A 27518-nucleotide genomic window follows, 5' to 3' on the forward strand; every position below is an offset into this window, starting at 1 on the left:
TTGCCTGAATATGCACTCATCTTGGCCTCACAGCATTTATTTTCGTCTGGATCATTTGTCATACACTGACAGACATAATGTTTTCTATCTTGAGTGAGGGTGAAATGTTCAAATACAGCTGATTTAATGTGATGCTTCTTTGACATTCTCAGGTTTTTAATTCTGCATTCACAATCCAAATGACAATTGTTTTTCCTAAAAACAATTGTACAAAATTATTGCCAGGTCGTACAACTGATATAGTGGTCAGTAATACTGTTATTATTCCTCATGTACTCACAGTTAACTGATGCAAAGTTTGTTGAAAGGATAATACTTCATATAGTCTTCCTCTTCTGAGTAGCAGGCAGCTGTGAGATGCTTGGAAGATGCACACCTAGTATGATCTAGTCTAGAGGAGGAGCTTTACTACTAAGAATTTGCAACACATTTTCACTTTCATACATTGTAAGTAGGAGGGTTGGGGCAGCATGAGGTTAACCAAGTATAAGATTAGGTAAGGGCAGTGGAGAACAGTGACACACAAGAAGTAAGAAATGTCTATCTCCAGCAGAACTGCTTATCACTGTTGTTCATAGTTTGATAGAACATATATATTTGAGTAACATTTATAAAATTCATATGAAAGTTCAATTATGAAATATTAATACATTTTTTTTTTTAAAGCTGGAGTCGGTACATTTCTAGCGACTCCAACCAAAACTAACTCCGACTCCACGACTCCGACTCCACAGCCCTGTTTAACCCATAGGTGCCTCACAGAATTTTAGGACATTGATATGTGGAAACATGAGATTTTAATGGTAACAATGTAAATTTTTGTATTTGCTGCAAATTTGTCAGGTACACAAGGGTTAATAGGTGAAACTAGATCCCACAATTTCTTGCACCGCTTCTCCTGAATGCAGTGCTGCCCAATATGTTGTCAGAAATTACTGTTGGGTCACACGTCATGTCTGAGAAGGAAGGGACGCAATTTGGCTTTTGGAGCACAGATTTTGCTAGAATAGTTTGTGGGCGACATTTACGGAGCCCCAAAAGGTGCCAGAACAGCAAAAAAAAAATTTAACCCATTGGAGAAATTGCGCCTCTCAATTGATTACGGTAATCTACGGCTGCAATGACCATTTTGTAACATCCATTTGATTTATTCTGGACAATTGCAAATCTTCGTCTGGTACCCATACATTGTGCCACCATACAGTGTAGTGCCACATTGTACCCAGCTTATGCTTCTGGCGATACGCACCCGTAAATAAAGTACCATCTCTCCATTACAATAATGCCAAACATGTGGCCTCTTACTGTGGTTTAGACACAGTGGGGCATTTGAATTTGGGAGTGCAGAATTCACTGGATTTTGAGGGGGCCGGAGCCATGTAGGTTTTCGAGTCTTTGCTCTACCAGTAACGTGGAAACCCTCTATAGTTCGGTGTAGTCTAGAGGGTTAGTGCATGTGAATTATATTTTTGAGCCCGTTTGATGTGGCAGGTTCGGTTCCACGTATTTTACATTTTTTAATTTTTGATATATTTTTTGGTATATTAAGGTTTGACGATATTGATGAAATGTTATTGGATTTTAGAGCATAATAGCATGTATAAGCAGCTTTTTTTTTATATATATATATATATATACACACACACACACAATTGTTTCTAGATGATATGTGGGTGTTTTCACAGGAAATGATGTCAAAGGAAGGTGTATTTGTAATGATTTGTGTCTGTATATATCTGAAACTTGCGATTATTCCTGAGGCCCTGATGAAGTGGCTGGTTTAAGCCACGAAACGCGTAGGCTCATTAAAGGATTTTTTCTGTTACCTCTGCTGCGGAATGTGTGTTTCTGGTCAGTTTATTGCCAGCGGGACACCAGCGACGACCGGATATCTAGGAGTGATTCCCAGTTTGTTGTGACTCACACAACTATAGCAGGCGAGTCTAACTGATTGGGGATTTCATTGCGGTTTCTTAAAAGACGATACACCCTATGTGTGCTTCCTATTTTTGTTTACTCTATAGTTCCAGACACCAATGACGGACCTGAGTGGGGGCTGTTTTTTCGCGGGATAAAGGGTTTTATTGTAAACATTTTTGGGGTACATATTTTTCCTTCCAGAATAAGGCTGGCATCACAGTGTGTTCTACGCTGAGCTCTTATGTGGTGGTTTCCATGTAGATTCCACAAAAATGCGATTCAGATGAAACCCCCATGGGAACCACCCACCATGAGGCAGAAGACACTTCATACTCAGATTGGCATCTGCTCCGGCGGTGTCCGCATTCATAGATCTGTGGTCATCTACACTAAAAAGACGCCTATAATGATGGGACACCGACATGTTTAAAGTGACTCAATCTGCCTCATAAGTGAGTGGTTCCATCCAGGGTTTTGTCTGAATTGCAGTTTTTGGGGAATTAACATGGAAACCCAGACTTAAGCGTTCAGTGAAGAGACCAGTATAAATGTGAGTCGAGCCTTATTCTGACTTTTGGGAGGTAGAATGAACAAATAAGAACTATTCTTGTATTGCTGTCTTTTTTTTTTTTTTGCGCTGTTCACTGAGCTTTATAAGCGATGAGGCGGATTTATTCTACGAGTTGGTACGATTACAGCAATATCAGATTTATTTTAGTTTTTTTTGGTTTTAGGTTTTGCGGCTATCTTTTTTATACAAAACACTTGTCTTTTTGTCCTCATATTCTGAGAGCTGTAAACTTAAGTTTTTTGGCGAACAGAGCTGTATGAGGGCTTATTTTTTGCAGGACGAGTTGCAGATTCTCTTGATACCAGTTTCGGGTACATAATAGGTTTTGATTGCCTTTTATTAAAATTTTTCAGACAGAATGAACAAAAACCAGCAATTCATTTTTTTTTTTCCCCGTTCACCAAGCAGTAAAAATGATAAGACAGATTTGTTCGTTGGGTCGGTACAATTACAGAGATACCAGATTTATATAGTTTTTTTTCTGATTTGCCATTTTTACACACTAAAAATAATATCTTAGCAAAATGAATTTGTTTTTGCATCGTCCTATTCAGAGAGCTGAAAATTTTTTTGACGAATAAACCATATGAGAGCTTGTTTTTTGCGGGACAGTTCAGCATGGTCATTTATATCATTTTTTACATAGGACTTTTTGATCGCCTTTTATTCACTTTGATGAATATTCATTTTTGGGGTGTTTATTTTTTATGGTGTTCGCTAAATGGAATAAATAACGTGCCAGTTTTATAGCACGGGTCGTTACGAACACAGCGATAACAATGTGTACTTTTTTGTATATTCATGTGTTTTATCTGAAAGGCTGCGTTTTGAGCATTGACACAGATCTTAGTGATTTGTGTGCGCATTTGTGTTTTTTACTCAAATATTTTATTTCACTTTATTTCCACTTTTTTTATTGTTGGACATGTAAAAACTACACTGTTCACTGCTTTCATACAATGCTGTACTCATGTACAACAATGCATGAGAGCAGTCAAGTGTCTCACTGACAGCCTGTGAGACATAGCTTATTGCTGGATCTCACAAGAACCATACCGAGGACATCACAACAGAAATACCGCTGTCGCAATTGACAGCAGTATTTAAATTGGCCCCAATCAGACGCAAAACCAGTAGGGTCTGATAAAGCTGAAACCCACGGAAATCACAGCCGTACGACGGACCTATTCCCTTATTCCGCAACGCTACTTTTTAACGGTGCTGAGGAATAAGTACCTTTAATGACCAACATTAAAAGGCATATCAGCGGTCGTTAAGGGGGTTAAAACAGCTGTTGTAGCAAATAGTCTCAATAGCAGAAAAGATGATAAATGTTTATTAACTCAAAAGCCAAAAGTTCTCAAAAGAAATAATCTTCTAAAAAGAGAGCAATTACCAGTAACATGATGGTTTCAATGAATACGGGGATTGCAAGGAAAAATTTCTAAATACGATGTTCCAGAAAAATTTACTGCAGTATACGCTACAAAATAAAGATTTTACATGGTTCATGCTTTTAATTCAAGCACTTGAAAGCACAACCCAAATACATACAATACCCGTGTTAAAATCCATGTTACTAAAATTATTAGTGTCCTTTATTGCCCTTATTGCATGAAAAATTGTTGGCGCAAGCATAAAATCAGCAGGAGTAAAATTTTGGCACCTCTTGATCAGTAAAATGATCAGGACTATTAAAGGGAATCTGTTACCTCATTTTCCCCGTATGAGATGCGGCCACCGCCATCAGGGGCTTATCTACAGCATCCTCTATTGCTGTAGATAAGCCCCCGATGTAACCTTAAGGGTATGTGCACACGTTGCTGATTTGGCTGCGGATCTGCAGCGTATTTGGCCCTGCGGATCAGCAGCAGTTTTCCATGTGGTGTACAGTAAAAAGTGCAATTCCCACCTCTAAAATTCTCTCTCAATATATAGTTGGTGCTATAATAAATATTAGCAAAAGTCCTCAAATTACAAATGTATATTTTTTCCAATTACCCATGTCCTTTTCCTCATGTTGAGGCATTGCAGGACCTTGTGTATCCATGGTTATGACCACTGATATAGTGACAGTTCGATAGTTATTAGTGGTCACAACCATGGATACATAAAGGGTGGCGGCACGGTGGCTCAGTGGTTAGCAATGCAGCCTTGCAGCGTTGGGTGTCCTTCAAATCCCACCAAGGACAACATCTGCAAGGAGTTTGTATATTCTCCCCGTGTTTGCGTGGGTTTTCTCCAGTTTCCTCCCACATTCCAAACACATACTGATAGGGAATTTTGATTGTGAGCCCCATCGGTGCTTATAATGTCTGTAAAGCGTTGTGGATTTAATGGCGTTATATAAATGAATAAATAAAATAAAGGTCCTTCATAAGGGAAGACATAGTAAATCAGAAAAACTATACTAATTAGAGACTTAAAAAATAATAAATATTGGGATAGGATCTTTGATACTTAATACTTAAAGACAACTTAGAGGTATTCCCAGCTCAAATGAAAATATCCATGCTATCCATATTCTAGAAATGCTTAAATGGCATAAATAAAAATCAAGGGCCTTTGGCCTCTGGCCAAAACAGTCTAAAGCCGAACTTTATAGCTAGATAAAACATTTAATCTATGGAATTGTAAAAAAATATTAATTTCACCAGACAAGAGGTCCATATCCTTAGTAATTTACATTTATATGATGTAGCATACCAGATGAGAAATAGCATCCCGAGCCCCACCTCCCCAGTACCTCCATCATCCCCGGATCCTCCTGCTCCAGACCACCACGTCAGCTTCCTGGAAGAAAATGGCAGCTGCGTGCACAGTGCGCCCGCCGAGATCTGCCGGCCGGTACCCAGCAACAATAGGAGATTTTTCCAATTGGTTCATTTTGACCACTGTGATAGCGTCCCATCACAGTGATCAAAATAAAAAGAAAAAATAGTAAGTCACCCCCTTGGTTAGATAATAAAAATACATATATATTTTAAATTTTTTCCATTCTTTGCAGTTAGGGTTGGTGTTTTGTTGGGGTTAGGGTTGGAGTTATAACTGGAGGGTTTGCACTGTTTAGGCACAACAGGGGGTCTCCAAACACAACATGCTGCCTGCCATCGATTCCAGCCAAGTGTTGGGGGATAGGGATGGAGTTATAATTGGGGTGGTTCCACTGTTTAAGTACACCAGGGGTCTCCAAACACGACATGGCGCCACCATTGACTTCAGCCAATTTTGCATTCAAAAAGTCAAACGGTGCTCCCTCCCTTCTGAGCTCTGCCATGTGCATAAACAGTGGAAATTCCCCACACATGGGGTATTGGTGTACTCAGGAAAAACTTCATTACAAATTTTATGGTCCATTTTCTCATGATGCTCTTGTAAAAATAAAGTTTGGGTCTAAAGTAAATTTTTGTGAAAAAATTTCATTTTTCCTTCCACATTGCTTTAGTTTTCGTGAAGCACTAGAAAGGTTAAACTTGAATTGTTTGAGCACCTTGAGGGGTTCAGTTTTTAGAATAGTGTCACTGGTTTGTATTTTCTGTTATACTGACCTCTCAAAGTAATTCCAAATGTGAGGTGGTCCCAAAAAAAAAAAAAAAATTTGCAATTTTTTTTTTTTTTAAAAAATTAGAAAATTGCTAGTCAACTTTTAACCCTTATAATTTCATAAACAAAAAGGAAAAAAGTTATATTTCTAAAATTGTATTAATGTAAAGTAGACATGTGGAAAATGTTAACTATTGTGGGACATGACTACATGACTGATTTAAGGGCACAAAAATTAAGTTTTAAAAATGCAAAATTTTCAAAGTTTTTGCTAAATTCTCGTTTTATCATAAATAAAACGCAAGTCTTATCGAAGAAATGTTACCACTAACATGAAGTACAATATGTCAGGAAAAAACAATCTCAGAATCAGTGGGATACATTGAAGCGTTCCAGAGCTGTGACCTCAAAGCGACAGTGGTCAGAATTGTAAAAATTAGCTTGGTCACTAAGGGGTTAAATGTTATTCTCATCTCAGATTCTCCACGGGAGGCTTTGCCATGGAAAACATACAAGCACAGATGAGCCAGTCTTTGGGAAAGCCGTTGCAGATGTCTGTGATAATCAGTTCAACGTTGGATCGCAATGCGTGGGATAGCTGATCATCTCCTGACCAGAGCATGACAGCTTCATAGAAATAAAGCCATCACGCTCGAGTCAGATGTGCAGCCAACCAGTGCATTATGAGCCGACATCATAAGGCTCCTCATTGACATCTGAAAACAGCTTTAACTCAAAAAAATTATACAAGGGAAAAAAAAAAAAATTACAGAATGCCAGAGTTTGGTCCTATATTCAGATCATACTCAGCCATGCAAGTCAAAGAGTACGTGGAAAATATTGGACTGCATTCAGATTTCCACAGACTGACCCAGTAGAGAAGTTGGAAATTTATTTTTCTCCATCTTCTCATCTGATTGATCAGTGTGAACATGGTGTGATCTGATTCGGAGTTTGAGTGTGATTTGCACCATCAGATAAGACCCTAGCCTTATGGAAACACAAACTCTCCGTTGTTTCTCAAGTCCTACCTTCAATTATTTGCACCTGGACAATGTTATTTCTTTCTCAGGCATGAAAAAATGTAAAATTTAAGTATATTAGATTAAATTATGTTAAACAAAAGGACCACAGGAAAGTCATGACTTTTTAAACTTCCATTTATACTGTGATATGAACATAGAACAAAGATTACAGTATGATCTGCAGTGCGAAAAGTACACGTAGCACCTCCTGCAGAACAGCGAGACAAAGGGTAAAACTACAAATAGAAACTTTCAACAAGTGTTGATGCAGTGCTAAAAAAGCACAACAGTACAGCTTGTGCAGGTTTTAATGTGTTCTGCAAACACAGCCCAATCTAAAAGTGACCATTTCAGTCAATATGAAAAGTTTTTATTTATGCAGTCGCAAAGTTATTAAACTGTGAACTGGACCTTAAAGTCCCAAACAAAGTTGATTTTTTTTTCAAAGAATGTATTTCTGTAATCCAGATTTTGCCCAGTCAGGTAACGTTAAAGTGGCATCTCCAAGATCCTATCCCAATATGTAGTAGGTGTAATATTAGTTAATACATCCAGCTAGAAATGTAGTATAGTTCTTCTGATTCGCCATGTCTGTCCTCATGTGCAGGTATTGCAGGACCTTCGGTATCCATGGTTACGACCACTTATATAGTGACAGCTAGTTGTTAGTGGTTGTAGCCATGGATCCCTAAGGTCCTGTAATACCTGCACGAGGACAGACATGACAAATCAGAAAAACTATACTACATTCCTAATTGGAGATATTTGCTAATATTACTATTACACATGGGAATCTCTAACCTTAGAGAAAGGAATACCCCTTTAAACAGGATTACATGAAAGGGTGGGCTGGGCAGTGTATCAGTGAACAGACATAAGTACAGGTAATCAATTTATCATATTCTCTGGTCTGACAGGTATCCTTAGTAGAGCACCAGACCAGCATATGGTGATCAATTACTTCACTAATCAGTGTCCCAAAAGTAATGGTGTTAGAACCTGCAAATTCGATCTGAAGATTGAACTTGGGACAAAGTCTTTCAAACAACCGATTTCCAGTCTCCTGGCTGCTCTTCCTGCTTGCTGGGGTAAGCAATACACTTCTGATAATTCACATATTGGCTCAATGACATGGTTGCATCGCTATACCAAAACTATGCACACTCTGAAGATGCGAGGAAAAGCAGCTTTGCCTTAGGAAGAGTAGAATGCTGTGACACTGAAGCTGGCAGATTGCAGCGATTCACTCAGCGTCACAAAAGCTTCTTTTGCTATGGAGCTGGTAACATGCTTCTAAGTGTTGTGCTCAGTTCTTGGGGGATTGACCACTATGGATAGGCTGCTGCAAAGTCCCGTTTACTCTGCTACAAGCGGCAAAATATCAAATTAAAAAAGACCCTCTGTTATGGAGAATGGAGAACATGTTTAAGTAGTAATTTGCAAAATTGCTTGCTTTTTCACATTTGCAATTTTACCCATTTAAGAAACTTGGACAACCGCCTTTAAACTAACCTAAAATCAATACATGATACATTTGATGGGAGGGAAGAAAGCCCAGTGTTTTGTAAAGCATACATTTCATACATAAAAGCACGATCGGTTTTGTGCCGTAAAATAGAATTTTTTTTTTTACATATTTATATTCAGTCACATATACACATGTATGAATTACATCAATATAATTTACATTTAAGCCATTTTATAAATTATTTTTTAACAATGATATATAAAAAAGGCACCAGGGTTCCATTTCATTAAAAAAAAAATAATAATGAATTCACCATTTGGTGTATTGTAGGACTTTTCTGTGCAAAAACACCTAGGTTCTAAAGGATTCCAAAAAAAAAAAAAAAAAAAAAAAAAACACACTATAGGAATAGGGTGAGGGCATAGGATTATAGCACTCTTGTAGAATTTTGGACAGAGTAAAATTATACTATGCCGACTAGGTGGGCTGCATTGACACCTCTATTATTAGTCGCAAGCCATATTGCAGGATCAGACAACGTCACAAGTAGGAAAACCATAAAAAAATTTTTTTTTATTTTGCTTACCTCAGATTTCCTTTAATGAACCATTAAGCAGTGTGTTCCTTAGGCCTGTTTCACACTTCCGTTTTTGTGTCCGCCAAACGGATCCGTTTCCGTTTTTTTGACGGAAACTGATGCAAACGGATCCGTTTTTTTAAAAACGGATCCGTTTTTTTGACGGATCCGCGGTAACCGTAATGGAAGTCTATCGGACAAAAAAAACGGATCCTGCAAAAAATGGCGGATCCGTTTTTTTTACGGAAAACAACGGATTTTGACGGATTTGAAAAAACGGAAGTGTGAAACAGGCCTTACACATTCAGGCCACACAGCTGCGGCTCAGTCAGTTATTCTGTCTGTATCCTTGAAAAATGGGATTTGGACTGGTCACTTTGTACTTGTTTACCTCCAATCCAGCAGCATCTGTCTTCAGGCAACCACAAAATCAGTTTCACATGCATTTGTACCCATCTAACACAAAAAACACACACACACGCCTGAACAGAGGTAAAATGGTACACAGTGACTGCCTCAGTTGGTTTTGGAGGGAGTTCTATGTGAACAGAGGGAAATCCCAACAGAGTTACAAGCGTGTTGTCCGAACGTGATACGAATCTGGACTAATGTAGAGGCGTGAATGTAGCCTTATAGGGCAAACCTGACCCTGAGATGTTTGTAGCAATTATTGCTTGAGAAGTTCAGTGCAATACCGAGGAGCAAAGCTGTGATGCAAAAAATGAAATCATAAAACTATTTTCGTGGCCTTGTATCAAACGTGAAACCTCAAACAAATACTGTGACATAAGCGCAGATTATCCTAAGAAAGGGAGATAAGTGCTTAGTAAACAACACAGGGCAGCTTGGATGATTAAAGGACAGTCAACCGAGACACAAAGCTTTGATATTATTCTGCGACTTGGACATCAAGTGTTGCATTATGTCACCTTTTCCTCAAGGGGTTTATTTAGGGACAACTGTTCCCACATGAAGGTTGGCAACAACACTCAAGACGACAAACAGATTCTCTTAATACTGAAAACATGAAACGTTCTGAAGAGGGTAGGGGGTTTCTAGCTTTAGTAAACAGCTACTATACTGGCACTTGTTATGGCTTAAGTTATAGCAGCATTAATAAGTGCAACTACTAATCAGTGAGGTGACCTATTGATCACAAGGCACAGACAGATGAGCCATGTCTTAATGAGCAGAAGAAAACAGATTGTGCAGTTCCCAGTGCATTAATTTTCACAGATCTAAATGGAATGCACAATTTCTGCATGACATGAGCTGCAAGAGCATTTTATAGACCATGTCCTTTAGAAGGGCACCTTCATTATTGTGTTTAAAGTTTTCTCCAGAAAGTATAATTGTCATCCAGGATTTATGGCAGTAAAAACTGCAATGGTTCTTCAGCAAATAGGTGAATGAGATGGCAATACATCTGGATTTATGTAGCGGCTGCAAGAGCCTGTAGGCTATAAGACAGTGTAATTATAATTGACCTTATAACCCTCTAATATTTTGCTATGGAATGTGTGGAAACCCCCTCACTACCATACGAGTTCATTATGGCAGACTGTAGAGATGGTGCGAGTTTCCGCTAGTCTTCTTTGGATATTTCACCACAGTTTGTAAGTCATGTCTGTTCATATAAGTGGGTATCAGTTACAGAACTCTCCCTTAAAAACAGATCTTTGAGTGGTACATTGTAGCGGATATTGAGAATTCTCAGGTTTGAGGAAAGTCATAATCTGGATCTTCAAGAAGCTTTGCATCATCAGAACATTGATCTGCTTGAGTTATTTCACCCGTGTCTTGCAAGATCTCCTCCCGTTTCTGTGAAACATTAAAGCACAGATTAGTTCTTTCTAAAAGCTACAGGTCTGGTCTGCACCATTTCAGTCCTAATTTTTCTATGGCAAATTTGAGCACTGAACAAAATTGTAATTAAAAAAAATAAAGCAAAAGTAAAAAAATTTCTCACAGAGGTTAATCTAAATCTGGTTGTATCAAGGCTTTCCACAACACAATACAGATCAAATACTGCCAATTTAAAGTGGCTCTAGGATTAATGTAACTTAGGTCTACCAACATAAACATCACTAAATGAAGGTCTGTAGACTAGAAATGCGTGACTTTCTCCATAATTGTGTGCAATTTATTACTCTACAGGAGGATGACAATTATGAAGTATGGTACAAAAACACTGAGGAAATGCACAACAAAATTTAGATCATGCAATATAGATATGAACAAATGTGAAAATAAAACTATTAGCTTTAGTTTGTTAGTAAAATTAATTTCAAGCATGCATAACATTCATTCACATACAAAATTTTATTCTTCGGCCTTGGCATAAATGGAGTTTTATTATGAGAGCCACCCCTTTTTCAAATGAAGTACCCAGTCACAGCAGCAGCAGATCCATCCGTGACTTCGATATTATCTTTGAACTGCATGAAGGTCAAAGTCGAAGTCATTGAAGAGAGGAGGTCCTGAACATGGAAAACCATATGCCAACGTTCTAAACGGTATACCAGAAGGGGTTATCTTTAGCAAAGGGCACAGTAAATTTGCTTTTGATTTTAACCTCTCCAAAAAGTTCACATTTAACACTTTGGCTTTTGGAAGATTGCGAGGGAAAAAAAAAAATATAGGATTTAACATTTTCCAAGACTATCTCATCAAAAAAAAAAAAAAAAAAAAGTACTGGGAGAAAAAAAAAATGCAACAGTATATCTGCTATTCTGCAACCAATGCTCAGGTTTTGTTTCTGGCTTACATTGTGAGGCAAAAAATAACCTGTGTAACTTTCCTGGGCGATTTTTTTTTTGTTAAATACAAAACACTACTTTTGGTATAGCAAATAAAAAGTTAGCACAAATGATGGAAACCTAAAGTTATGGCACCATTTTTTTGAGTAAGAGCTTTATTTTGGGTCATTAGTTGTGGTTTTTATTGGTACCATTTTGAAGTGCAGATGATTATTTTTTAACACTTTTTATACCATCTCATTTGGGGGTATTGAGGGGACCAGAACAAAAATTATGGCATTTGTGTTAAGTTCACCATATGAGAAACAGATACTGCAACTGTTAAAAAAAACTGATCTTTTAAATAAAAATATAGCAAATGCAGATATTTGTTTATATTTTGTAATCTGGTAAACCCTAGGAGTTCAAATTAACTCATTTATTAGTTTGGGTTAAAAAAACAACAACAAAAAAAAACAAAACACAAACATTTTCTCCAATTAAGTACGCTTAGGAGACTTGTATTATAGTGTATAAGGCATCTCAAAATTTATCTTGAGCACAATATTACGATCGCTGGCGAATACTGTATTTGCAATATTCGACGAACCCATTATTCAAAAGGCTGCAATCAGAGTGACTGCAGACTTTTCATTTTAGACCGGACAGTATAAAGCGCCATACAGTATATAATGCGCCATACAGTATATAATGGGCCCCATATAATGCGCCATTCAGTATAGAATGATAAAAGGAAATAATTGTAGCGACCTATTGAGCGCTGAGCTGAGGGATAAATGTAAGGACAGTAATCTGGTTAACAAACCTTTATTAACGCTTCGATCTTCACAACACGTTTCGATAGTATAACACTATCTTCATCAAGTGGTGCAAAATTTTTCCCTCATCTCAGCGCTCCATAGACTGCTACAACAATTTCCTTTATCATTCCATATCCCTCCTTCTCAGGGTTTGCGGCAGAAGCAGCTACGAACATAGTTACCATATTTTCGCTTTGTAAGACGCAACTTATTATAAGACGCACCCCCAAATTTGTTGAAGAAAAATAACTTTTTATGTTAAATGGGGGTCTGTCTTATGCCAGTATCCGTCTTACAAATCATATATACGGTATGTCCTTCATCCTGGTATCTATTAAACCCCCATCCGGGTACATTGCCCCCTTGTGCTGCTACACTGGCACATTGCCCCCCCCCATCCTGGATATGCCCCCCCCCGTGCTGCTGGTACACACATGCCTCCCCCACCATCTCATCCTGGATATGCCCCCCTGTGCTGCTGGCACGCACATGCCCCCCACCCCCATCACATCCTGGATATGGCCCCTTGTACTGCTGGCACGCACATGGCCCCACCATCCCATCCTGGATATGCCCCTCTGTGCTGCTGGCACGCACATGGGCCCCCCCCATCCCATCCTGGATATGCCCCCCTGTGCTGCTGACACGCACATGCCCCCCCATCCCATCCATTATATGCCCCCCTGTGCTGCTGACACACATATGGCCCCCCATCCCATCCTGGATATGCCACCCTGTGCTGCGGGCACGCACGATAAAATAAACATTTAACTCACCTTCCGATGATGGCTCCGTGCTCCCAGCTCCCCCACGGCTCTTCCTGTGTCTGCTGACATCCAGGAGCTGCTCATGCAGGCATTTCATTGTAGCTGCAGGACCTTCCATCACATTACCGCAGTGCTGCACACTGGGAGTCACGTGACCGCAGGTCCTATTGGCACAGACACAGGAAGAGCCAGGGGAGAGCTGGGAGCACGGAGCCATCATCAGAAGGTGACTATAGTAACAGGGCGGGGGAGAGTGCAGGCACATGTAATATGCGCTGCTCCCCTGTCTACCAACTCGGCGCGGCTTCAACACTGAAGTGATGGACAACGGGTGCAGTGAATATTACATGAGCCTAATGAGCGGGAGCACTGACCACCCGCTGACTCTGCAGCCCGCAGCCAGACCACCCCAGCCCCCTGACACCACTCCAGAGCCGCCCCCCCTCCTCTACAGCACACATTCGAATTATAAAGACGCACCCCCATTTTCACCCAAAATAATCTGAAAAATACGGTAATTCCATTGTGAAGCTTAAGGACCTGCGGTGTCCGGGCAACGCTGGATCCACACTTCCCAGCCTAAGGACCTGCGGTGGCACGTATTCTGTTCCCAAATCACGTGACCATGACCATAACCTGGAAGTGCTGGCCAGCAGCGGTTCTGCATGGCAGTCTCCAACAGTCCCCAGGGATCATCCCGTCAAGCGCAAACTGGGGTTGTGCATAGGTGCACAACCCCATTAGGTGAGTGGCCACTTGGCCCGTTTGATTATCCACTAAATCACCAAGTTTCACACATTTTGCGCTCTTTGTTTTTGTTCTCATTACACATTCAGTATATAATGGGCCTAATATAGTGCCAGATACAAGGAGAAGAAAAAAAAAAAAAAAAAAAAACCCACACAAGTCGCCTCTGTATCTTCTGACTTTCTGCACTGCTCGGCACAGGGCTCGCTGTAGTTCTATAATCACACCCTCTGCCTGAGACGTCAGAGTCAGAAGACGCGGAAGAGACAGTAGCAGTGTGGAACAGGAAGGAAGGAAAGTATTTGCGCAGGGACTGGTGCCAGCGCTGACACCAGGCTCCCTCGACTCACAGGTCCCATATCGTGCTGGTGTTCCCAACGGCGAGTGAGATCCCAGCTCGTCCAGGGCCCTGACAATTGCCCGGGTGTGCCGTTTGGTGACGCCATCCCTGGCTTAGATATAGCTGATCTTCATGGTTAGCAGTTAACAATACTGCTCACAAACACTGCGCAAGGATGATACATAATCCAGACAAATTCTGTAGACAAAGTGTGAGGCATGCAATATACAAATCTAGATTAGGGTTAAATATTAGTGGAAGATGCCCTTTTTTAGACCATCATATATCATTCTGTAAAATATTTATATTACAATACAAGAAGTTTTCTATTGCCTTCTTTTAACTACACAAAATTAAAAGAAAAAAAAAAAAAAAAAGAAAAAACCTCCACACACTTTACCTTGTACGCACCTATAATTTGGCTTCCAGTAGCACAGTTCCATTAGAAGCAGTCAACTTTTCTTTTTGAGCTTTAGTGATATCATAATTTTCATCAAACTTTTTATTACTAATCCAAAATAAGCAGAATTTGTCCTAAAAAATAATTAGGCTAGTTTTTAACATACAATGATGGGCAAGCGACACAGGTTAGCTATAAAAATGTTAAAGTAGAAACTACCAAATGCTTTTCTGCAAATGGGCTTGACTGGATTACTACACAACTAGAACTATTATATTAAAATTAGCAAACTGTGCTTTAAATTAAAGAATCAAAATCAAATACTCATTTTTCAGAAGAGCTGAGAGTTAAAATAAATTAAAAAAAAAAAAGTTATTTACTGGTGGAGAAAGCAGAATTCACCCTTTTATAAAGAAAATGCTTGTATCATTCTTGCAAGTTCTTTGGAAATTTGGTCATGACAAACGGGTTAAGCGTTAAAAAAAAATGCATAATTAATTTTCACTCATTTGGAAATATAAAGTTAGTACATTTAGTATTGTGGCAAGGAAATATGCAACGTATACATGATTCTCTGCAGCAGAAGTAATTACACATACATTAAAGTGCATACAGTTCCATAGTAAAATATGACATGCAAGGGAATGAAAGACAATGATATGACTGCATGAAAGCTATGAAATTTTTATCCAAAGAACAGAGCAACTCAGAAGCTTCAAATCTTTTGTAATGAGCTAATTTCCAACCTAGCTAACTTTGAGACTCAAACTGATGTACATAAGACCTCAAGCAGATGTGTGGCAGTTCATCAATTTAATGGTAGAATACGGTAGTTCATTCTAGAAGCATTCTGCCCTTGCTATAATACAAATGATATCTTCATGCACAGACTTCCTGATGAATCCGTGATAGACATGGCTTTGTACAATGCAGCCAATCTGAAAAGGCAAATGTGTAGGGGAAAAAGAGGGAAATAATCTGAACAGAGGAGGAAACGCGCTCAGGCAGTTGCAAAACTGCCCAAAGATCAGAGCACTAATGGAGTGACTTGGAGGTTGTTCCTTGGCTGCTTTTAAAGAAAAGCTACATACAAATCATTGGTTAAGGGGAAAAAAACCTGTTTGCCTGCTTTTTTTTTTATATTTTTAAATCTAAACTGGACAGATACAGTGGGTACGGAAAGTATTCAGACCCCTTTTCAATTTTTCACTCTGCTTCATTGCAGCCATTTGGTAAATTCAAAAAAGTTCATTTTTTTCTCATTAATGTACACTCCACCACATTTTGACTGAAAAAAAAAAAAACCAAAACAAATGTAGACATTTTTCAAATGTATTAAAAAATAAAATATCACATGGTCATAAGTATTCAGACCCTTTGCTCAGTATTGAGTAGAAGCACCCTTTTTGAACTAGTACAGCAATGAGTCTTCTTGGGAATGATGCAACAAGTTTTTCACACCTGGATTTTGGGATCCTCTGCCATTCCTTCCTTGCAGATCCTCTCCAGTTCTGTCAGGTTGGAAGGTGAACGTTGGTGGACAGCCATTTTCAGGTCTCTCCAGAGATGCTCAATTGTGTTTAGGGCAGGGCTCTGGCTAGGCCAGTCAAGAATGGTCACAGTTGTTCTGAAGCCACTCCTTTGTTATTTTAGCTGTGTGCTTAGGGTCACTATCCTGTTTGGAAGGTGAACCTTCGGCCAAGTCTGAGGTCCAGAGCACTCTGGAAGAGGTTTTCATCCAGGAAAAACAACCCCATAGCATGATGCTGCCACCACCACCATGTTCCACTGTTGCGATTGTACTGGGTAGGTGATGAGCAGTGCCTGGTTTTCACCACACATACCGATTAGAATCATCACCAAAATAAGTTCTCTCTTCATCTCATCAGACCAGAGAATCTTATTTCTCAGTCTGTGAGTCCTTTGTGTGTTTTGTTTTAGCAAACTCTATGAGGGCTTTCATTTGTCTGGCACTGAGGAGAGGCTTCCGTCGGTCCACTCTGCCATAAAGGCCCGACTGGTGGAGGGCTGCAGTGATAGTTGACTTTGTGGAACTTTATCACATCTCCCTACTGCATCTGTGGAGCTCAGTCACAGTGATCTTGGTGTTCTTTACCTCTCTCACCAAGGCTCTTCTCCCAAGATTGCTCAGTTTGGCTGGACTGTCTCTGAGCTCCTTGGCCAGGTCCATTGACCTCATTCTCATTTGGTCTGACATGCACTGTGAGCTGTGAGGCCTTCTATAGACAGGTGTGTGCCTTTACAAATCAAGTCCTATCAGTTTAATTAAACACAGCTGGACTCCAATGTAGGAGTAGAACCATCTCAAGGAGGAGCACAAGAAAATGGACAGCAATGAACTTAAATATGAGTGTCTGAGCAAAGGGTCTGAATACTTATGACCATGTGATATTTCAGGTTTTCTTTAATAAATTTGCAAAAATTTCTAAATTTCTGTTTTACTCAAGATGGGGTGCAGAGTGTACATTAATGAGAAAAAAAATGAACTTGTTGGAATTTATTAAATGGCTGCAATGAAACAAAGTGAAAAATTGAAAGCGGTCTGAAAATTTTCCCTACCCACTGTGGCTTGATGGAAAAACCACTTTAAGGCTATGTGCCCACGTTAACGTTTTTAAACGCTCAGGATAAGAATCCCCTTTCCCAGAAACCGCGCGTCTTTTGCGCGTTTTTTGTCAAAAAGCCGCGCGTTTGACGTGTTTTTTGACACGCGATTTCTGGGAACATTGGGGATGGCTAAAAATGCTCAGCAATGCGGGAATTAATGAGCATGCTGCGTTTTTAGCCGCTAAGCGATTCCTGAGCGGTTAAAAACGCATGCATTGGCACAAAAAGCCAAAAACGCATGCTAATTAATTTGATGCATCCTTTAAGCGTTTCTGCAGCGTCTGATTCGGCGCAAACGCTGCGGAAACGCTTAACAAAACGCATCATGGGCACACAGCCTTAAGCAAAAAGGACCAATGACATTTAGGTCTGAGGTTTAGCGCACAAAACATTACAAGTGCTTATCTGCTATTGCTCACTTTTGTAAACAGAAGCTTTTGCGCTGACTAGTTTACAAAGAGACATTATTTTGTATGGATGCCATATATTGCTTAAATTTGTCAACCATAGGCGCAGTTAGGACATGTGCAAAAATTAAGAGATTTATTTCCAGAGCATTTGTTGAAAGGGGTTTTACATTTCAAATTGACCATTGAATCCCGCATGCCATGTGGCTGTTCAGGGGGAGAAAAAAAAAAAAAAAAAAAAAAAGTCTGCATAGAAGCTAGAGCTTTAAAGTTATCACAGTTTACATTGCTAAAATTTCTCACCTTACATCATTTCCCCTCAGTTTGTAATCCGGTTTCTTGACTATTCTGCCACCCATCGTTAGATTTGTGTGTGTTATATAGACCAATGATCTTCTGAAATTGACTTTCAATACTAAAATCATTCATTTTAGATCTACACCCATTTTTTTTTTTTTTTTAATTCTGCAACCCTCTGCTCCAGTAATATGGTCCATCATTCCAGTATGTTGTGTAGTCTTTTAGCAAATTGGTCATCAACTTTTCACTATGGGAGTGATAACCACTTCGACGTGCGTAACAGGGGCTTGCTCTACTATGCAGTTGAGATCTGCATAATAACAGCATTGTATGGTGCCAAGCTCCGATCATTGCCATTAACTTCTTAAAGTACCACTCCAGCATTTTGTTTATTTCATTTCAGCGCTGAGTGGTGCTACTAATCCAAGTTCCCAGACACTAGTAGCATACTAGCTGCCATTTTCAGGTCATCCTGGTGCCGCCATCTTGTGACTGGAGCTTGTGACCGTTACCTCTGACTTCCGGTCAAAGTCTACAAGAGCCATGTTCTGGTTTGCATAAACTTACATTGAGTGGGAAAATTCAGATCAGAGCTGTGCAAACACTGGAACGATCTAGCAGATCACAACCTGCAGAACACCGACCAGAGTGACGACGATAAAATATGATGAAGATGGCAGTTGCTAAGTAGGAAACGAAGTGCAGGAAAGTTTGATTAGTGACACCACTCCAGTGCTTAAGAGAGAAAAAAAAAAAAAAAAAAAAAACACACAACACACCACACTGCCTTAAGTGCTATTTAAAGCACCACTTCACATGGCCCAAGGGGCGTGCAGGTATATGATTTTACCCTTATACGGTGACAGACCAGAATTGCAGTTTTGTTTTTCAATTGTCTCACCAACCTCAAAACGTGTACAACAAAGGCAAAACATTGTAAAAGACCCTCCTTTGCCGTTAAGGCATTCCAGTTTCTTACCTGATTTACAAATGGAAGAACCGCTGCAACCAGTATAAAACATAGGCCCAAGGCAATGAAGATGTATTGTAGATAATCAAGTACCATAGGGAGGACAATCAGGGTATTATAATAAGTATTATACACTGGACCATCAAGATAGCCACTCTGTAGAAAACAAACCAAAATTATACAAGATGGAGAATCATCACCCTCTCTGACTTAAAGTTGTCAAAAGATGAAAGTTAATTGAAAAGTTTCTTTAAGGCTATGTTGAAACAGCAGGCCACACCCAATCAATATAAAAAAAAATTAAAGAAAACTTCCTACCTCAGAAAACCACAGGATTGGAAATATTACAGGCTTAATCTTCCCAGTTATCCTACAATAAAGCAGATTACAAGATTATATTTTATCGCTAAATAAAAACACCAAGGTTACTTACTGGTAGCTGTTATTTCCAAAACCAATGAAAGCACACCTGAGAAAAGGACCTGCCCCGCAAGGACAGGAAACCTACTGAAATAAAGGGTGGTACAATACCTCCACGTCAGTTGAGTTACAGAGCATGAGAGGACCTCCAGGTTACATACATAACCAACACCACATCATAAAAAACACCCAATATATAGTGCACACCTATATGGTGATAAGGGGGGGGGCAGAGACACCAGCGATCAGGACCAGCGAGGACGCTGGTATCCAAGGTAAATATCGGGTAACTAAGTGCGCGTGTCGCTCAGTTACCCGCTGTGTACCTTGGATACCAGCGTACTTGCGCCGAGAGCTGGTATCAAAGGTAAATATCGGGTAACTAAGCGCGCGCGGCACTTTGTTACCTGCTGTTTACCTTGGATACCAGCTCCCAGCGCGAGCATGCTGGTATCCAAGGTACACAGTGGGTAACTAAGCACTGCGGGCGCTTAGTTACCCGATATTTACCTTGGATACCAGCTCCCATCGTCTGCTTACAGCGCTGGGAGCTCGCTGATCGATGGCCTCCCGCTGCCACACGCAGCGATGCATGCTGGTCATCGGGAGACCAATGATGAAAAAATGGCCCAGGACATTCCGGCACGATCAGCAATATCGGGCGGGCGGGGGGGGGGGGGGGCGTGCGGTTGCTGATACGTGCCACACACTGCGAGATCGCTAGCGAGATCACTGTTGCATCACAAAATCAGCGATCTCGCTATGTGTGACGGGCCCCTAAAGGTGGTGTTTAGTGAGGACCAGGTAGCAGCCTTACAAATTTGATCAATCGATACCTCCTCCCAATCCTCATCCTGAGCATCAGGAATAAGACCTTCCCACCTCCTCCTGATTGCCACTATTGCAGAGCCAGTTCCCACAGATAGCATATACTTGTATAGGGTAGAGATTAAACCCTGGGGGTCCTTGTGACTTAAGGATGCCTATTAAAGAGAAGGACGAGATAGACTGGGGTCCACCCATAGAGCGCAATTGTGACTGGAAAGCTGATCTAAGCTGAAGGTAGCAGAAAAATTGAGAAAACCTCGGAATATTGGGTTTAGATTGAATTTTTTCGAAGGCCATTAGGATACCCTGTTCATACAAGTCCCTGACCGAGGAGACCCCATGTAAAGTCCAGAATTCAGAGGACGGGTGATTCAACAACACCGGGAAATAAAGGTTATCCCACAGTGGCATTTCAGCTATAATATCCCCAAAGCGGAATACCCTTTTAATTTGTCTCCAAACTGACCTCGCTAATTGAAGTAAAGGTAGTAACCAAGGGACACCAAGTTTATCCGCTTCTAGAAAACCCAGCAGGCAGTCGACTCTTGCAGCATTGGCCAAATTACTTTCAGGGTTAGATAAGTGACTATCAGGCATCCATCTACTCAGAGCCTTAATCTGCCAGGCCAGATAGTATAATTAGAAATCCGGCAGTGCCACCCCACCCTTCTGCTTGGGCCTTTGTAAGGTATAGTTTAAGCTTGGGGCTGGTTTTCCCCCTTATAAAAGTAGTGATTAGAGAATTTAAATTCGTAAAGAAGGATTTAGGGATCAGCACCGCGCTATGTTGAAGGAAATAACTGAACTTAGGGAGAAAAATAATCTTCATTAAATTTATATGGTCACCGACAGACAACGGAAGTTTACCCCAAGATGCAAATTCAAGCTTAACTAGATCCAATGGTGGAAGGATGTTTAGTTGTAGATCAAGTTCACTTTTTCGGTATATTAATGCCTAAATATTTGAAATGGGACACTATAGGCAACAAAGGCGCCAAGGTGGGTCTCTGAGCTGCAAGAGAGGGGCAACAAGGCGGATTTTTCCCAGTTAATATATAATCCTGAATATTTACTGAATTTATCAATGGTAGTGATCACATACGATAACGTCTCCTGTTTTATCCATGAATATCACCATATCATCAGCATATAAGCCGATAGTATCTAGACGACCTGCTATTTTAGTACCCTTAATATTTGCAGAAGACCTTACATGTATTGCTAACACCTCAATCGCAAGGGCAAAAAGGGCTGAGGAAAGAGGGCACCCCTGTTGCGTCCCTCTAGACAGAAAATGGTACAGACACCGATTTATAATTATACGAGCTTTGGGTTTTGCATATATCACGCTGATCCACCTCTGAAATTTATCATTAAAACCATACTTCCATAGACATGCAAATAAAAAGCCAGTCAAGAGAATCAAAGGCCTTAGCCGCGTCCAACGACGCCAACGCCCAATTATTGCCCGGTACCAAAAATCTGTATTGAACCACTGCCTGAACCCGTCTGATATTGATAGAAGTGCTCTTACCAGGCATAAAGCCAGTCTGGTCAGGGTGTATAAGATCCAGTATTACAGAGTTCAGTCTATTGGCCAGGACCTTAGTAAAAATGTTATAGTCTACATTTACCAACGATATGAGGCGGTATGATCCACATTCAAGGGGGTCATTCCCCTCTTTAAGTACAATTATATTAGCCTTATAAAAGGAGTCAGGCATATATCCCCCCCCCCCCATATCCCCTGAAACACCTTTAAAAGTGGCGCTAATATATCCCTATATTTTCTGTAAAGCTCAATAGGGAACCCATCCGGTCCAGGAGCCTTCCCGGAGGCAATATCAATCATAGCACCCTCTATTTCTTCTACAGTAAAATCAGCGTCCAAAAGGGCCCGCTGAGTAGGGTCTTATATGGGGAATTCTAGGTTCAATAAATAACTCAGGCACTCTAGAATATCATAACCGCTCCTTGAGGTATATAATGTTTTATAATAGTCACAGAAGCAGTGGAGTATATCCTCAGTTGAGGTAGCTATTGAGTTAACTGGCTTCTGAATTTGAAGTATAGTATTAAATGTGTTGTGCTGACGCACCAAAATGGCCAAAAATTTACTTGACTGGTTCTCCAGCTCAAAATAGGACTGATGGGTAAAATAAAAAAAAATATAAAAAGTTTACGTTTAGATTTGGTGTCCATATATTGGGAATATAACCTATGGGAAGTCAACCATGCAACTCTATTCTCGTTAGTCTGGTTAGATATATAAGCTGCTTCTGAATCCTTCAAACACTGTTCCATTTCATTATCTTCCTTTGAGGTCACTCGATTAATATAAGAGATTGTAGACAATAGGCAACCCCTCAGGTACGCATTAAGGGTATCCCAGAACAGATTAATATTTTGAGGTTCAGGATGGGATGAAATGAAGCAGCTCAGTTGGTCTACAGTTCTATCATTAGAATCAGCTTCAGTCAGAATGGGTTTAGTTTCCAGAATATAGTGTGGATTTGACCGGTCAAAACAAAGTTAGACCTCCCCATTGTTGCTTCCTATGTGGGTCTTAGGTTAGTGTCCACCTTTTTATCCAACAGGTCCCCGAGTACCCCTGAATCTACAAAGGTTAGCGCTGACCTTTGAGGATATGGATACGACACCATCAATCCTAGGCACCTCATCAATCCTAGGCACCTTGTCACATAACTAAATCTTTTACCTCTAAAGGACATCTCCTTTTTGAGGACGAGGGCAAGGCACCAGTCGTCTCCTCCACACACTGCTAATGAGTGCCTGGATTTTACTATTCATCGGATAGGTGCATTTTTTTCCCCCCTCTAACATCACCCTCCCCAACATGTCCTTAAGATATTTAAACCTTCTTTTCCTTCTTCAAGCCCATTGATGTCATAATGGGCTTAAAATTAAGCAGCTTATCAGTGTTCTCCACTGGAAAACACGGTCTGCCCCCCAGGTCTGTCTGAGGAGGATGAGGACGACGACTCCGAATATGGTCCTTGAGATAAACATTAAGAGGAGTCACAGTTAGGAAAGAAAAAAAAACTCAGGGAAGTTTTTTGCTTTCTTTAATAGGGTTTTTAGGGAGCCATCAACTTCAGATCTAATAACGGACTGAAGGCTTGCTGCAAAGTCAGGGGTTTCTTTGCATCGGCAGGAACATTAGTAATCAGAGCAGAGGTCCTTCTGCAAGTCCACTTCCAGTGGATTTTTGCATAGCACACTCCCTGTTCCGCCTCTTAGCGAAAGCTTTCCTAGGTCTCTCCTAGTGGTTTAACAAACAATAAGCGGCCTAAATGGTGAAATTCATGAAGTTCACCGACTGGGACTGCTGCTACTGTGGCTTGCCTGGGTCCATGATAACCAACTCATGCACTGGAGCCCATGTAGCATTCTGCCCTCTGCCCTTCCCTTAAAGGGAACCTGTAAGCAGGATTACTCATAGTAACCTACACACAAGTGTGTGGCCTACCGCCTTAGCACATTAACCTAATCTATCCCTGTGTGGCACAGCCAAAAGTTTTTACCATAACCAGGTACCCCGCATCATGTTCCCACATGCTTTATGCATCCATTAGCCCTCTGTGTCTGTACTGTTACACACTTAACATTATGGGTAGTCCATACAATCAGGGCAATTGGTACCACCCACCTTTCGTGTCTACCTTTTTTCCTCCTAGATTGTAAGCTTGCGAGTAGGGCCCTCATTCCTCTTGGTATCTGTTATGATCTATGTCATTGTTATGCTGTAATGTCTATTGTCTGTACAAGTCCCCTCTGAAGTGTAAAGTGCTGCGGAATATGTCGGCGCTATAGAAATAATAAAAAATTTTATGTGTCAGGTCGGCGCCAGTATACTGAATAAAATTATACCTTGGTTGATGAAATCCGTCTTGTGGCTGTTTCTTAATCTTTAGTTTTGTGTTAATGATATGCTTGTGTCCTAAGGCAGGGTTGGTGTATGTAGTGCAATGGTTTGTGTGCTTTACACTACTTAAACTGCCGTCACAAAAGTCTAACGACATAGTAACCGCTAAATCTAATGGCCACTAGTATGCCGATTCTGCTGGATCTCTCTGCAGCATTCGACACTGGACCACAAAGCTCCTCCTCAGGATGTTCTGCTTTATCGGCCTCAAGGACACTGTAAACTTTGTTCTCATCCTACCTATATGACCGCTCCTTCACGGTATCTTGTCAGTTCTTACTCCTCTAGTCTTCCCATTCCTGTTGGGGTTCCTTAAGGCTCAGTCCTAAGCCCCTTCTCTTCTCCTGATATACTGCCATTATTGGACAAACCATCAGATTTGATTTCCAGTATCATAGAATGGTAGAGTTGGAAGGGACCTCATGGGCCATCTGGTCCAACCCCCTGCTCAAAGCAGGATTCGCTAAATCATCCCAGACAGATGTCTGTCCAGCCTCTGTTTGAAGACTTCTATTGAAGGAGAACTCACCACCTCCCGTGGCAGCCTGTTCCACTCATTGATCACCAACTGTCAAAGTTTTTTTCTAATATCTAGTCTGTCTCCCCTCCCATTCAGTTTCATCCAATTGCTTCTAGTCTTTCCTTGTGCAAATGAGAATAAAGATGATCCTTCTACAATGTGACAGCCCTTGAGATATTTGTAGACAGCTATTAAGTCTCCTCTCAGTCTTCTCTTCTGCAAGGTAAACATTCCCAAATCCTGCAACCTTTCCTCATAACCTGAAATCTTTCCTCATCTATATGCTGATTACATTCAATGATACACCTCTCCTGACATTACTCCTACCTAAATACAAGATACCAGGGATTGTCTATACACTGTCTAACGTGTTCTCATTAACTGAAACTGAATGTCTTGTCTTTCCTCCCTCTAGTAACAGACTTCTACCAGTTAATGCAATTGACTTGGACTATTCAATCGTAACTCCCAAGCAGCACACTCTCTGTCTTTTTGTTCTATTTGTCACAAGCTTTACTTTATTCCCTACTAGATGGTGGCCTGATTCTATCGCATCGGGTATTCTAGAGTCTGTTAAAATAAAAAATAGTTATATACTCACCTTCCGACGGCCTCCCGGACTCTTTCCCTCCTCTCCATGCTCCCGGCATCTTCCAGTCCCAGTAATGCTTTGCGCGAACCACCACTGATAAGGTCGCGCTCACTTGAGAGTGATGTCATCTCCGGCCCTTCTCGCTAAGCATTACTGGGACTGGAAGATGCTGGGAGCGTGGTGAGAGGCGGGACAGAGTCCGGGGGCCGTCGGAAGGCGAGTATATAACTATTTTTTATTTTAACAGAGACTCTAGAATACCCGATGCGATAGAATCGGGCCACCATCTAGTGTATTATAGTACAGTTACACCCAGAGCTGCAATCACTGTTCTGCTGTTACCTAATGTATTGTACTCCAGAATATGTACAGGACTGTGCCGGTGTAATGAGCGATGCAGCAGTGATGCCTTTAATGTAATACAGACAGAAGATATCCAATCGCTCACATTATCTGCATCCTAATCAATCACTCTCTCAAGAATCAGACCTTTTTTTGCCTTTGAAACTGCAAACATTCACTGGTCGCTCTTATTCATTCTCGTCTGGACTACTGGAACTCCCTACTGATCGGTCTCACTAACCAAAACTTTTTCCAATACAATCTATCCTGAATGTGGCAGCCAAGGTTGTATTTCTCACTAGACACTACACAGATGTCTCTAACCCTGTGTGCCAGTCACTGTACAGTTGCCCATTTACTACAGAATACAATCTTCGCACTTGCCCACAAAGCTCTACACAAAGTTCTGCACCACCCTATATCTCCTCCATCTCAGTCCACCAACCTACCAGAGCTCTATGCTTTGCAACTGATCGAAGACTAACATCCTTCATAATCTGAACCTCCCACCTTCAATACTTCTCTCGTGCTGCCCCAGTTTCATGGAATGTACTACCCCAAACGATCCAACTAATACCTAGTCATCACGCTTTAAAAAAAAAAAAAAAAAAAAAAAAAAAAGACACGTCTTTAGATAGGATCATCTTCATCTAAATTCACCAACCCAACTTTCCCCTTTTCTCGCTTTATAAATTTTACTCAAAACCTGGTCCCTCCTATTCATGTGTCAACTCGCTCCATCCACCTAATAGCACTTGGTAACTGTACTTTGATACTAGCTTGTGACTGCATCATGCTGCTTATTTCAAATGCCCTAATATAATAACTTGCTGAACCATACATGACAAGCACTGTCTACCCATTTCTTTATAGATTGCAAACTTGAGAGCAAGCAGGGTGCTCACTCCTGTGATATCACACACGTTGTCTTGACCGCTTTCTATTGAGCCTTTGGAGGATGGTAAAGTGGAAAAAAAAAAAAAAAAATGGCAAGCTATCTTTGTATCCATGGGTGCTAGAATGGATGTCCCACTGGTGCTGCATCACTTAAATGCAGTGTACATCAACAAAGCCGTCGAGCTTATTCACTTAGTCTCATTGGCTGAAGTGGTGATGTGCACTGTAGTTATCACATCACCGCTGCAGTCAGGTCAGAGGCAAGAGTAGCAAGCTGGTGCTGCACTTGGGGAGGGGAGAACCGCCTGATTTGATCATTTTAACAATGGAGGGGAGGGGAGGGGGGGGGGACGGACAGGGGTAGAAGTCAGATGTAAAGTGAGAGCCCTGTCATAGTGACAGGACTCTGTACACTTGTGTAAATAGTCAATTCAACGCCTCCCTTCTGTCAAGCAGTAGGGTCCATGTTGCTTTCATGTCTAACAACATATTAAAAGGGTCTCATGAGAGAAAAACAAAGTTAAATTGTTGGAGTTTAATTTGAGTCTACATGTTGTATAGAACAGTTAAGATTCTCGCTGACATGGGCAAAAAACAATAAATACTTACGAAATACCACTGACACCCATCGTTAATAAGCTGATCTGCATCTTGATTGAACAATTCATGGGAATTCCAGTGAGCTGCAAGGAGACAAGAAAAAAAATAAAGTTTTAGATATTGTGTGCCAACAATGCTCAAGTGTTCCAGC

General features: G+C 40.7%; 1 protein-coding gene across 3 annotated transcripts; it reads right to left on the bottom strand.

Moving 5' to 3' along the window:
* Nucleotides 1-7176: 7176 nt before the first annotated feature.
* On the bottom strand, nt 7177-27512 carry LOC141098383 (scavenger receptor class B member 1-like). 3 transcript variants are annotated; one of them, XM_073586137.1, is made up of 5 exons: nt 27377-27512; nt 19541-19592; nt 19232-19378; nt 14929-15051; nt 7177-10925 (listed from the first exon to the last, which is right to left on the bottom strand). In XM_073586137.1, exons 1-4 carry the CDS (start codon nt 27433-27435, stop codon nt 14929-14931), a joined length of 381 nt encoding a protein of 126 aa, XP_073442238.1. In that variant the 5' UTR covers nt 27436-27512; the 3' UTR covers nt 7177-10925. The 3 variants fall into 3 exon arrangements, with proteins under 3 accessions (XP_073442238.1, XP_073442239.1, XP_073442240.1); XM_073586138.1 differs by having other exon boundaries at nt 14918-15051; XM_073586139.1 differs by lacking the exon at nt 14929-15051.
* Nucleotides 27513-27518: the final 6 nt, after the last annotated feature.

The sequence above is a fragment of the Dendrobates tinctorius genome, unplaced genomic scaffold, assembly GCF_039654945.1.
Source record: "Dendrobates tinctorius isolate UK_male_01 unplaced genomic scaffold, ASM3965494v1 ptg000090l, whole genome shotgun sequence".
Taxonomy (NCBI): Eukaryota; Metazoa; Chordata; class Amphibia; order Anura; family Dendrobatidae; genus Dendrobates; species Dendrobates tinctorius.

What these genes read in the sequence shown, in the direction of transcription:
- LOC141098383 (XM_073586137.1), bottom strand. Translation starts at nt 27,435, where the DNA reads ATGAATTGTTCAATCAAGATGCAGATCAGCTTATTAACGATGGGTGTC. An exon ending in ATGGGTGTCAGTGGTATTTC is followed by an intron (nt 19,593 to 27,376) that starts GTAAGTATTTAT and finishes GCTTTATTGTAG; the next exon opens with GATAACTGGGAAGATTAAGC. An exon ending in TTCTTCCATTTGTAAATCAG is followed by an intron (nt 15,052 to 19,231) that starts GTAAGAAACTGG and finishes ATTATTTTTTAG; the next exon opens with GACAAATTCTGCTTATTTTG.